At 36.3% G+C, this 14,635-nt stretch overlaps 1 protein-coding gene across 4 annotated transcripts; it reads right to left on the bottom strand.

The window, feature by feature from the left end:
* Positions 1-4,018: 4,018 nt before the first annotated feature.
* On the bottom strand, positions 4,019-9,732 carry ndufs3 (NADH:ubiquinone oxidoreductase core subunit S3). Of its 4 annotated transcripts, none has more exons than XR_015494744.1 (7): positions 9,666-9,732; positions 9,197-9,253; positions 9,013-9,110; positions 8,487-8,929; positions 6,822-8,137; positions 6,494-6,613; positions 4,019-4,293 (listed from the first exon to the last, which is right to left on the bottom strand). XR_015494744.1 is itself a non-coding variant. In NM_001017755.1 (7 exon segments), coding segments are annotated over 7 exon segments (768 nt in total). In that variant the 5' UTR covers positions 9,721-9,732; the 3' UTR covers positions 4,019-4,131.
* Positions 9,733-14,635: the final 4,903 nt, after the last annotated feature.

Here is a 14,635-nt window from a genome sequence, read left to right as displayed (position 1 = left end):
CTTTGGACTGTGGGGGAAACCGTGAAGCCTGCTTTGCATAAATCATTTATTTAGATTACACCATTAGCATCTCGCTCAGAAAATTTTTTAAATAAGAGATTTGATAATTTTCCCATTCAAAGCTTGACTCGTTATTGCATCATGTACTAAAACCAACAGAAAGTGAAAAGCTGCTATTTTAGGCTGATAAGGTTGTAAGAACTACTACCATCATAATAATCGTGGAACATTGCTGATGTACCATGGCTACAGTATGCACAATAAAATTATGCAGCACCTGAAAATATTCCCCAGCTAGGTAACAATGCTGTGCATTATTGTTGAGCTTGCTGCAGCCATGGTAGGGTAGCAAATTACGCCACCAGACCCGGAGATCGGCTAAATGTATTCAAAATTGGTAAAACTCAACATTTTCAGCTTAGTCCCTTTATTAATCTGGGGTCGTCACAGCGAAATGAACCGTAAACTTATCCAGCATATGTTTTACGCAGTAGATGCCCTTCTATAGCTGCCTGCAACCCATGGGAAATATCTATACAGACTTATTCACACACACACTAGGGTCAATTTTAGCTTGCCTCAACTGTTTAACTCATGTTCAATTCTTGTGATTTCCAAAAAAGTGGAGCATTCCTTTACTTATAATCGGGTAGTTAGCAAACAAGAAGCAAAGTTAGAGAGAAATTGGGTGGTGGTGGTTGGTGGCTGGACTGTGAAGGGACTTGGAATGCCCTAAGTGCAACACTTATCAGCCCACTGTCCACAAGTCTGTCATCCATATCTATTAGACAAAAGTTACAATAGAATATACCTTTAGGTACCAATATGTAAACAAAATATTCCACCCCAATCACAGAGTGTAGTCATATTTTGTATGTTTTTCACTCTGTACTTCTTCATTTGCTACTTGTGCTTATTTTTTCAGATTTAGAATTTTAAAAGGTTATTAGTATTTATTCTTTAGAAGCTAGTTCTTAATATTAGAAAATGGCTAAAACTTGATACTCATTCCTTGAACAGATATGCAATAATCCAATAACTGTTCAGTAGACACTAATATAACTTTGTAGTCGTACATATTAATTAGATAATAAATATTTTAATAGTGACTCTATTGAGACTGGTAAATTTAAAATTAAAATACAGTTGTTACTAATAAAATTGGTCCAAAAAAAAGACTAAAAAGGAATTGTTACTAGTAACACTTATATACTAGTATTCAATAAATAACTAGTATATTTAGCACTGAAAAGATATTCAAAGATGATTCATTGGATTTACTCATTTCTTTTAGTAAAATAGTTGTAAACAATTTATTTGGGTTCAGTTTGATTCATTTATTTATTTTATTTTTGGCTTAGTCCCTTTATTAGTCAGGGGCCGCCACAGCCGAATGAACCGCCAACTTACCCAGCATACGTTTTACACAGTGGATACCCTTCCAGCTGCGACCCAGTACGGGGAAACACCCATACAGTCTCACATTCACACAAATACACTATGGCCAGTTTAGATTATACACCTATATTTAGTAATTTAGTTAATTCACCTATAGCACATGTCTTTGGATTGTGGGAGAAACTGGAGCATCTAGACTACTAATATGTTATGAATAGTTTCTAGTGTCTATGTATAAGACAGTGTCTAATCAATAAGCACTAGTAACCAGCAGCCAATGAATAATCTAGTTAATGTTTACTGGTATATTTTTAAAAGGAATTTTAACCTAAAGAACCAGCACAAGTTCACCAAATAAATTAAAGTTCTGTTTTTAAATATTTCACTCTCATTTCATCAAAATCCCCTGAGCCCTTTGTTCATCTTCTGAACACAAATTAAGATATTTTAGATGAAATCCGAGCGCTCTCTCATCCTCCATAGACAGCCAAAGCAAATGAAAACATTGTAAAAGCATTCCATGTGACTTTGTAATTATGCGAAGCTCCAAGAACACTTTTGTACCTTTTTGTTTTTTAAATGACTTCTGCATCAGATAATGGTGTGCATTTACTATGGGAAATACAACTATTTTGCGCTGCTGACTCTAAGAACAATACAGCGCACTGCCCGTAGTGAACACGCACCATGATCTGATGCAGAAGAGAAAACAAATGTAAACAAAGTTGTTTTTTCATGTGCAAAGGTGTTGTTTGGAGCAGTGTATGATTACAGTTGAACCACCGGTCAGTTTGACAATGTTTTTGGTTCCTTTTTTGGCCTTTAAATGTCTCCACAATGATTGAGCTCTAGAATTTCATCTAAAAGATAGACATTTATTTAGAAGAAGGTCTTTTAGAACAACATGAGAGCCTGAAATTTTAGAGAGAATGTAATTTTGGGGGTAAACTAAGGCTTTAATAGAATTTAAACTATTTAAAAATGTTGAATGCAAATAGATACTGCAACATTTAATAGATTAAATTGTAATTGGCTTATATTAAACCATACAGAGCAAAAGGGAGCTAATACTTGTTGTATAGTCAAGCAGGTTGATGGAAGAATATACAGTATAGCTTAAAGCATTAAAGACCATATAGTGGAGAAGAGGGTTTGTATTTGAATCAGACTTGAATCTTTTCCCATGCACTTATTCTTAAATCAAGTTTGACCAAATGTGCAAAACTGTTTTTTTTTTCTTGTAAGTGTACAAAGCTTCAACTGTTACCATCAAGAACACACACACACACACACACACACACACACACACACACACACACACACACACACACACACACACACACACACACACACACACACACACACACACACACACACACAAGTGTAATTGTTGCTTAATAAGTCTCAGAGGGAATGAGAGACCACACTAGCAGCAGGCAGCTGATATACTGGATGATTCTGCTCTTTCAAGAGGTTATTTATGTGCTCTTACAGAGTAGCTGACTTGCCTCAAATTGTAATGAGATTGGTAAATGGATAAGCTGCAGTTAATTATGGGGGAGAGCTTCTTACACCTATAATTTCAGTGACATTCTTGAACGGCAATTAAGCTGTATAGTGGGTAAAACTCATCATTTTGTAGATAAAAATCTTATTGAAAATAACCTGTTGGTGTGATTTATGATCTTTTGTAGTGGTAACTGAGCATCTAAAACCTTGAAGAAATTTGGCTACATGCACATTTAACTGCTGAATAAGAAAACGCTTATCAAAGAGATTATTTTTCAATTATTCAAGAACTATTTGTACAAGCAACAGGTTCAGGATTTCATACCTGACAGAAATATCTATGTAGCTTAACATAGAAGTTCTAGTGAATTGAAAGTGTGTCAGTCTAGTTTTCAGAGTTGAAGTTCAGTTTAGTTCAGTGTTTAATTTTCGCTGCTGAAAGTCCAAACACTAAAGAGCAAATCCATCGATGTGCAGCTCCACAAATCCCAAACCAAGCAAGCCAGTGGCGAGAGGGGCAATTAACAAACTTCACCAGTTGACGACAGTGAAGGAAACAAACCCTTGTAAGAAACCAGGCTCAGTTGGACACAACCATTTATCCTCTGGCCAAACATCTTGTGCAGAGCTGCAGTCTAGGTGCTAACTCAAAACTGAAAATACTGTCATCATTTACCGATCCTTCACCGCTCAAAAACCTGTTTGAGTTTCTCTCAACTTTCAATCAAAAAGATATTTTGAAAATGTTGAAAACTGGTAACCATTTACTTCCATGGTATTTGTTTTTCCTATTATGGGAGTCAGTGGTTACCAGTTTCCGGCTGTCTTTAAAATATCTTCTTTTGTGTTCAACAGAATAAAGAATCTCAATAGTCTGGAACCACTTGAGGCTAAGTAAATAGAGTGGACATTTTCATTTTATGGTGAATCAGCTCAATTTTAAGTCTTAAAACTGTAGAATGTATTGGATAGCATTATACAATTACCATTCTGAAAAACACACATATTTGTGTCTGTCCTTTTGTGTATAGTTAAGTATTTACTTATAATAATAAACAAATATTGCACTTCTCTTGTAATAACACAATTGAGAAATGAGAAAGATAAGCAGTTATTTTCAATGTTTTATTTAGATGTAGCACAATGTTTATTTACATAAATAATGTTCAGAGGATTAATCTGAGGGTATGATGACAGCTCTCCAGCGTCACAGCACATAGAGGTTTATTTTTCTGATTTATCCCCAGACTCCAGCTTGGGTGCTTCTTTAGGCTCCCGGTATGCAGGAAATGCTTCCCATGGACTGTTCAAGTCAAACTTACGGAACTCCTGAGCCAGCTCCACAGGTTCTGCCACAACCCGCTTCACTTCATCATCATAGCGCACCTGGAAAACAACAGAGATTAATACACCTGTGCTCTAGCCTTTAAGATGGTTTCAAACTTTGAGATTTGGATTTTCTTTTAAAATCAGTCTTCTGCTTACTGAGGCTGCATTTATCAGATCAAAATATAGTAATACATCTAGCTCTGTATTAAAATGCCATTTACGGCAAATACTCTATTCTTTAGTGCGACATTCTTCAGAAATTATTCCAACAGAGCAATCCGGTGTTTGTAAGCAGAGATGATGCACTTTGTTAGCTGGGTCTATAAATTGGCAAAATTTGACAGTTCAGCAGTCGCCATCAGACAGCATCAAAAACATGCTGTACTTTGCTTTTACATTAAATATCAATATTTGTCAAAGGATTTTAGTGTATTACGGACCACCAGCTAGAAGCAAAAACACAAACACAGCTAGATGTGAGCTATTATTCACAAGTCAAACAACCATGAAATAAGGTAATGCTTTAATGCTGATATACAATGCCCTCTATGAACTGCATATAGGAATATTATGTAGCACTATTGTTTTTTTATGTATATAATTTTTTTTCTGGCTCTTTACCTTTAATGTATAGGACAGTAGAAAGTTTTGAAAGAAAAGCATGGGGAGGAATCGAATCGAACGAGGCGGGAATCGAACTTAGGACGCCGTGAGCACCAAAGTGCATGTGTCGTTGCACTAACCACTACACAACTGGCAGCAACATGTAGCACTATTGTTTATAAAATTTCATTGCGTCCATTGAATCGAAATTGTTTCTGGTGGTAGGTTTGAGGCTTAGGCAAGTTTAAAGATTCTTTAGAAAAAGTTTTATATCCTCATTTATAACCAGAGGAATTACCTCTAGGATAAATAGCTCAGTTTTGACCATATTTGGGATGGTTGTGAACATTGAGCTCTGCTCTGATGCTTTGCAGCTTGTGTCTGTATCTGCTCTCTCTCTCTTTCACATACTGTTGTAATCTCAGTAGAATATGTTGTAGCAAATCAAACACTACTTGGGGGAGTTCATATTAATGATCCTGAGTGACAGAGTCAGTGTTTTGTTCTGATTTTTGCCTGTTTTTCCATTAGGATATACATGACAATGAGTATGAGGCTTACTCTATATTATTTCCATGTCCAGTTTAATGGCAGAAACACCCGTGTTTATCTTCACAGGGCATCTTTAATAGAGATAGCCAATAAAATGAGAAATAAGACCATCTTTTATTGCCTTCCAGTTCTGACATCCGAAGGCACCAGAAAACAATTGTTCTTTGTTCAATGGATGACACTTGTTTTTCATCACTTGTTAGCACTGCTGCAGTGACGTAACTGGCTTCTTCTCACAAATGCTCATTTGGTGCTCAATAAACACATCATAAACATCATCAGACTCGGAAAAAAACATTCTTTTGCCTTTATGATGTTGGGGTAACTTAAAATATACAATATTTCAGTCTTAAATTAATTTTGGGCATGTAAAAAGTGCAACAGCATTTATATTGAAACAGAAATCAATATAGAGTGGAAAAGCAGAGACATCATTTCCACATTTGAACACTTCAGAGGTAGTCAGAAATACATTCAATCTGATTGCTTTCAAATGGCAAACAATCATGTGCTTGAAAACATTCAAACATCTCCTCTCACTGACCTGACAAGACATCATAATGGCATATCAGTTTGAGAATGGCAGGCAAAACAATATATTCATACTGCGCTGCAATGTATAGTGTTTATGTAAAGTGCTTTGAATTACCATTATGCATGACATGTGCTATATAAACAAACCTGCCTGGTCTACCAAACACAAGGATTAGAATCAAAATGCCATTCACATCCTTTTATACTAGTTTGCTTTCCTGCTCACTCATAAGCGGTGTAATGAGTAACTCAATGAGTTGGATCATTCATTCAGTCCTTTTCTTTTTCGGCTTATTTCCTTTATTTACCAGGGGTCATCACAGCGGAATGAACCACCAACTTATCCAGCATATGTTTTATGCAGCGGTGCCCTTCCAGCTGCAACCCATCACTGGGAAAATCATTTATTCAGTGCTCCAGTAAAAGAGATGGGGAAAGACTTTTGATAAAATCTACACAAGTTGTCACAAAACCTAAATATAAACGCATTTGTTAACCACTTGCTATTTGATCCCTAAAATCATGGTCATACCAGGTAGAGGCAGAGCCTAATATTCAATGCGTTTACCTCCACATATCCAGATAACGGGAAATCTTTCCTGAATGGATGGCCTTCAAATCCATAATCTGTCAAGATGCGTCTCAGATCTGGATGGTTTGTGAAGAAAACTCCAAACATGTCCCAAACCTGTAATGAAAAATACATTTCCGAATTAAACAAGAATGCCTCTATAAAAAACTAGAAGAAAAACAGACATCACATCAAGCAAAGATGCATGAACTCAGGGGCTCCACTGCATTTTGTCTGCAACCTGTGTTGAAGCATGTTAATACATATTTTTTCATTGTACATAATCAAACCTGCTTATAAAACCTCATTACACTGAGACACATACCTCTCTCTCATACCAGTTAGACGCCTGGAACACAGGCACAGAGGAGTCAAGAGGAGTCAGCTCATCCGTGTAGGTCTTTACTCGGATACGAGAGTTATAATGCAAGGACAGCAGATTGTACACAATCTGAAAAGGAAAAAAATGATTATCAGTCCATTGCAGATCAGGTTTAAACATGTTCTGTTAAATGGATATGCATTTCTCTTTTCCCAATCCAGACTGCCAAGGTACGCATATTTTGCGTATTAACTTGAATTAATATACATCGTTAAAGAATCTAAATCTTAAAATTAGGACATGATTTCAAAGGCACCAGCTTTTTGGGTTTTCAATTAGAAAGTTTGTGCTTCGATTTAAATGTTTATTTATTAACTGTTGTGAACTTCTAAGACGAGCCCAATAAACCAGGGAGAACTTTCAAAATCTTTAAAGCAGCATCCTTTTAATAGGAACTCAGCCTCGCTGTGGCGTCATCGAAAGAAAACTCTCTACTGCACAGCAAGTTTTTATACATTTTACAGACAATGATTCATTTAGGTGGGGACAGATGCAAATGAAGTGTTGTTGTCGGCAGGGTAATATGCCTGATGTCATCAGCATGTAAGTCTGCAGAGTGAATGACAACATATTAGAAACCTGCCCAGCTACTGACCACATAAAAGGTTTTATTTGGACCTGAAAGTTTCACCCAAAAACAAAGGCAGAAGACAGTGTGCAAAATGATGTTCTGGAGACAGAAACTTCTGACCAGTTGACAGAAAAGAGAAAACAAGTTTGCATTACTTTGTAATATAAATTAATATTCCCACATAACCAACATAAAACATGCTTAAAAATGCATCATAAAATTATTATTTAGTGTTCTTGTTTGCATTCAAATAAGATGCAAGTATGGAATATACATAGCATATGTCATATTAATACTAACAAATAACATTTTAATATTATTATTTTAACATTTGAGGACAATTTAGCGGAAATAATGAAACAAAATATAAATCAATGTTTTACTCAACAAATGTGCCTCTTAAATGGCAAAACCAGTACAAGCTAGAGCTGAACAATATATCATTTGAGTATCGATATCGCAAAATGTATATCTACAATATTCACATTGCAAAATTAAATTGTTTAATAAAGATTGCGCAGTGGATAGCACAATCGCCTCACAGCAAGAAGGTTGCTGGTTCGAGTTGTCAGTCAGTTGGCATTTCTGTGAGGAGTTTGCATGTTTCCCGTGTTCGCGTGGCTTTTTTCCGGGTGCTCCGGTTTCCCCCACAAGTCCAAAGAAATAAGGTATAGGTGAATTGGGTAAGCTAAAATTGTCCATAGTGTATGTGTTTGAATGAGAGTGTATAGGTGTTTCCCAGTGATTGGTTGCAGCTGGAAGAGCATTTGCTGCATAAAGCATATGCTTGATAAGTTGGTGGTTCATTCTGTTGTGGAGACCCCAGATTAATAAAGGGACTAAGTCGAAAAGAAAATTAATGAATGCTATTATTACACTTTATTTTATATTGTTGAATACAATTACTACACAATGATGAGCATGTTATTTTACATTTGATTGCATTTAAATTTCTGCATTGGAATACTGCAAGTCTAAAACCCATAAAGCACTGTTTTTTTACCTTTTATTTTTGCTAAGTTAGCTTTTAAAAATACTTGATCACCCCTTTCAACCTCTATTCTTTACCAATAGAGCCATTTAAATCATCTAGTGAATTTATATTCATTCATTCATTCATTTTCTTGTCGGCTTAGTCCCTTTATATTCATATCACAACAAAATAAACTATCGCGATGTCAGATTTGTCCAATACTGTGCAGCCCCAGTACTAACCAATAATAACTTTGAAGTGGCCTCCTAAAATTCTATTTACAAACAACACCAAATCAACATGCAAATAAAACCTAATATATATTGACACTTCTCGGTTCAGACTGAGCAAGTTTACCTCAAAGCGGTTCTGCTTTGAAGGGATGTCCACAGCTGTCAGATCAGCCAGATTGCGGAACTGAGCATTTGTGTGATCCTTCAAGAAGGTGAGAACAGGAATAATACCTTCTGGGTGGACCATGATCTCCAGCTCATTAAAGCAGGTCACCTAGAATTAAAACAGGCTCTAAATGAGAGAACAGTTTTCGCTCAACCACAACATCTGCTAAGTAAATCAGGGGCGTTACTGACCTGAACTTGCTGCACATATTTGGGGAGAATCTCTGCGACGTATTCTCCAAACTCTGAAAGCTGGGAGTGGGTGACTGGATCCTTGGGCCTTACAGTAGCTAAAGCAAAAAAGACATTTAACGTTAATCATGACAAAGCAGTGACAGCTCCGTGAACAATGACAGATCTCCACAAATCTACTCACGCCTGCTCTCAGTTGTTGTTGATCTCGTCTGGACAATCGCAGCGCTCTGTCTGGCAACTATGTGAGAGATTAGAAGAAATTAATGGATTGCATAAACAGTTACAGTGTCAAATTCAGATTAATTCCCGAATAATCCCAATCAATAACGTTAGCTTGTGTCCGGTCAAATTGAAAACGAATAATGACACTGCTGCATTTACAAAGCAACAATAAATGGCAGCAGAATTGTCTAATTCCGAATAGAAGACGCTTTGTTGTGATTAAAGCATGTTATTATAGTATATGTGTCGACAGTGTTAGTACTGTTCAGTGTGTTTGTAATGTCTGCTAGCAGCAAAAGGAAAGGTCATCCGCGAAGACATGTCTGAACCACTGGAGAGTGGACTGTGCGTCATGCATGGTGACAATAACTGTGAAATAAGTTATAATTCATATTGAACTGGTCAGCACTGCCCATTTTGTTTCTTACCGTTTAAGCTTCTGCCAAATCCGCTGCGGACAAATCTGACCAAGGAGGCCGCCATCTTTACACCCACACCGCGTCCTTCCTCGCGAGACTTTTCCTGCTGTTGTTGACTGACACTGGTATTTTGCAGTGATCTGCTGCCATCTTCTGGCGATAAATTCGCCTTTTTATTATTAATACAAATTTGTGATTAATTCCTTTAATTTGTCTATGCTAGACGTTACAAAAAAATATTTTGTAGTTCATTAGTTTTTTTCTCAGGCCTATCTGTTTTTCTTTCTCCTCTGGTTTATCAGAATGTGTTTTAACTGTTCATATTGTTTATGATGTATGTTTTATTTTTGTCGTTCTTTGTTACTGTTCTAGTCTTGATAATCATTATCAATTAAATACAAAAATATATATTCTTTATATTTTGAGGCCATTAGCTTGCTCAGGACCTGCTCAATTAAGTGTATTTAAAACACAAATACCATTAGCCTACATCTGAGTATTTTTGACAGACTTTATTTTGTGATTAAAGTACTAGTTAGTTGTTCAGATGTGCCATTTTATTCTCAAATAATATAAGAAGTATTCCGTATTGAGACAATGATCCAAAACAAACACTAAAAACTAATGTGGGTCATAAAAATAAAGTTTTGCTATGCCTATCCCTTTTCCCAGAGATGGGTTGCGGCTGGAAGGGCATCCGCTGCGTAAAAACTTGTTGGATAGGTTTGTGGTTCATTCCGCTGTGGCGACCCCGGATCAATAAAGGGACTAAGCCGACAAGAAAATGAATGAATGAATGAATAAATGAATATGCCTATCCCAGTCTGCAGACTGAAACCTTATAGAAAATTATGTAAAAAATTAAATGATCAACATAGACCAGAAAATATAAAGGATGGACAATCTTTTGTAATGACACCAGGCCCCATCACAGTTTTATAAGATAAATATTCTCATCATATTAAAGCAATTCCAGCATTATAGATGTGACACTTGCAATAAAAATTCAAAACATTTAAAAAGCATGTTAACATTATATTGAAACATCCGTTTATATTTTCTAAAACAACTAATACCAGAATTATGGTATCAGAAAAATATAAATCTGTAAAAAAATATATACTTTAAATGAGGAAAATAAACATGCGTTATGGATGTGACCACAATAAGTCTGTGAGTTTACAGTACACAACATACTTTGTTGAAATTCAGTTAATTAAACTGCACAATTCAAAAGAAATACTGCTAATCAGAAGGATAAGAGTTGCCTCACTATAGTACAAACATGATTAATATTATTTTATTGAACATTTTTTGCATTAATGAGGAAAAAGCTTGGCTATGGATGTGACATCTCTCCGTTATGGATGTGAAATTGCCACTTGTATAACTTTGGTCGAACAAATATAATTGGTTGAAAACATTTTTGAGTATTTTTCAAGTACTGTAAAATACTTGCTTGTACAAAAAAGGCAGAAACTTTCTTTTTTTCATGGAAAAGTTGACATTTGCATGGAATTGCTCATTTACCAAAGGTGGCGATGTTCCTTGTTGCATTGGAAATGCAGTACAGGAGTCTCTGATTTGACAAACAAGAAAGATTCTGGTCATTTTTTAAATGATTAAATAAGGTCATGCTTATATTAATAATAACCACATTCACTGTTAGTGTATGGACATAAAGGGCATTTCATTTTCCCATGTATCATTTAGCTTTGTAAAATAATTTGATTTCCTCAGCAGTCCTGCACTTTTGGCACACTGCATTTCTGCAAAACAGATTTATGGCAATAATAAACATTAAATGCAAAAAGGCTATATGAACAGCTCAACAGTTAATGAAGAAAGCTCAGCAGCATCTGTATTTCCTGAGGAGACTGAAAGCTTGGCATGCCACCAAGGATCCACAGCTTCTTCTACAGCTGCATTGTTGAGTCTATTCTGACCAACTGCGTCACTACATACAGCAGCTCTACTGCTATGGACCGCAAACACCTGCAGAGAGTGGTAAAGACTGCATTCTATGGTCATCATCAGGACTCCTTGGCCCTCTCTGTAAAGCATCTGCCATGACAGATTCCACGAGAGCTGCATCCATCTCCACCCCTCATGCCAGAAGTACAGGACAGGGAGGGAAGCTTAGGTTTTTTCTCTCTGCCATTAAACTCCTCAACAGCTAACAGAAGACTGTAACAACAGACTGTCACCTAAAGACATTGGGCATGTGAGGGTCACCGGATGAAACTGGGGTCAGTGAAGTTCACAAAAGATAAACAGGGACATTAGAACCAGTGATGAAGACCAGCAGGTTAATTTTGAAGAACAGACAAGACAAATGCTGATATACTGACACAATTAAAAATTCAATTAATCTTTCATTTTATTGTGTCTTTATTTTGCATTTGCACAGTCAGTTTGATGCAGTTTCAGTCTTTCGGAAATGACCTTAAACCAAGGTCCTGACTCTCTGTGGTCATCAAAAATCCCATGGCACTTCTCGTAAAGAGTAGGAGTGTAACCCTAGTGTACTGGCCATATTTCCTTCATCGGCCCTCACCCATCATGGCCTCCCAATCATTCCCATCCACCGAATAGGCTCTATCACTGTCTCTCTAATTTTACAGTAGTAATTTTGAGGAGATAAATGCATAAAAAAGAAACATTTAGCATAATATTTGATATCTGGTTTTATGGCCCAAATTCCTCTGCTGCCAATTAAATGTAAATCAGAGACTGGTATAGGGATAAAACTAAAACATCTCTTAAATCACTTCTACTCTACTTGATGAAAACATGGCTATAGTAACTTTACTTATACAGTATGAGTCTGTATAGCTGAAAGGACAAGTGGATGCAAACTACTCTATTTAATAACGTCTATCAGCACAAGCAAGTTCTATCTGGTGAGTATTTGTCATTGGAATTTCTGTGTATACCACCAAAGGCTGCTTTGCACATTTTACTTATCATTATGTACAGCCCTCCAAAATATTCTCCAGCTTTAATTGATGATTTTACAGTTACTGTTAGTCTCCCCTGAAATATTGCTTGTGATTTTCATATTCAATAATTCAATGCTGTAAAAGAACTCATTACTGTTTTAAATACCTTTGACCTGACTCAGCATGTACAGGGACCCACGCACAGACATAGATTTACTTATCAGTAGACCAAAATGAAATCTGTGCCAGCAGAAATTCAGATTTTGGAGCCCATGATTTTATTTACTTTACTTATGAAATTGTGTGTAAATATATTTTCATTCAGTTTTTAGCAACAGTATTGAATATCATGCAAAATGTTTAGATAATGTATGTATAATAGAATTTGTAAAGTTTAATATTTCCTGTCTTTTAGTGTGTGTATTCTTAAAGAGAGCTGCTTGTTTTGTTTACCCAACAAGTGGTAGTTTGGTTGTGGTTATAAACCTAAAATGAAAGTAATTATTTATTTTATGTTAAGTTATTCAGAATTTCTGCATACTTTATGTCCACAAATGCTGCACAAAATTCTGTCTAACCCTGATAATAAGAGTCAAAACATCTGATTCACTGTTGAAATGATCTGATCATTTCTGCGTTTGATCATTTTAACCATTGAAGATAGATCTGTGAGAAAGAGAAGCCTAAATGAGAACAGTATTGTGCAAAGAAGATCATATCTCTAACGCCAAGCATATCTGCAGACTCTGTTGATTTTTTCCTTGATTTGTTTAACTCTAAAGTTTGGAATGTCATGGATGCCCCTGTTAAAATTCAGGAAGAAGACTGCCAGCCAAAAAGCATCTTTGAGAACCCCAACACCAGTACAAATAAAGGCAGTGGTATGAGTAAAACCTTGTAGTACATTTTAAAATATGTAGACTTTTTTCAAACCTTTTTTTTTTAACAGCAACTTAAACAACACTCGCATTTTCTTTACAACAGTCGAGAGAATCACAAACCCCAGTAGTCAGATTCAGTGATCTCTCTGACAGCCAATTGAAATGATTTCGCTCAGTTCTTTACTAATGAACTCAATAAATATTAGAAAGGCAATCAGCCTGTCCAATCAGTAAAACTGTGCTGATGTCTGGCAAACTCAGCCAGTTATTGTCTCTGATTTCAAGGCAATTGATGGTAAAATCTCGGAAGAGATTTTAGATTATTAAAACATCAATCTACGTCAATCACACTACCCAAAATGTTTATGTGACAGAGTTATAATGTTTACAAGTGGATTAACAAGAAATGGTAAATGTCTCGCTTCTTTCTGGGACTTAACCACACTCAATGAAAACAGCAATTGTTAATCCCCTCCTGACAAAGATCAACACCACATTGAGCGACTGTACACCAATATCAGATCTTCCCTTCATTGACAACACTATTTGAAAAGTAGTTTTTAATCAGCTGATTAAGTTCCTAAGCTTGAATGATTGCTTGGTCAATTTTCAATTTGATTTCCACCCAGACAGCTCTCATAAAGATAATAAACAATATGCACCTAAATAAAGATACAGGCAAATTAACAGTGCTGGTATTATCTCAGTGCTGCATTTGACACGGTCAATCATAGCCTTTAGATGGTCCACAATTGGCTCAAATCTTATCTTGAAGGGAGGTTACTGTGTTAGTATACGGCAGATGACCATAGGTCGAGGTGGTCAACCATGACATGTGGAATCCCACAAGGCTCAATTCTGGCACCTCTTCCGTTCAACCTTTATAAGCTCCCACCAAGCCAATTGATTTCAGATTTACTATCGCCTAATCAAGACTGATGCCCTGACAATGCACTGATGAATTTAAAAGTTGGACGCATCAAAACTTTCATCAGTTAAGCCAGTGGTCACCAAACTTGTTCCTGGAGGGCCGGTGTCCTGCAGATTTTAGCTTCAACCCTAATCAAACACACCTGAACAAGCTAATCAAGCTCTTACTAGGTACACTTGAAACATCCAGGCAGGTGTGTTGAGGCAAGTTGGAGCTAAACCCTGC

This window comes from Danio rerio, chromosome 7 (assembly GCF_052040795.2).
Source record: "Danio rerio strain M-AB ecotype USA chromosome 7, GRCz13ab, whole genome shotgun sequence".
Classification (NCBI taxonomy): Eukaryota; Metazoa; Chordata; class Actinopteri; order Cypriniformes; family Danionidae; genus Danio; species Danio rerio.
Note: the sequence above shows the minus strand (reverse complement) of the source record. Positions and strands in the feature narration are given on the sequence as shown.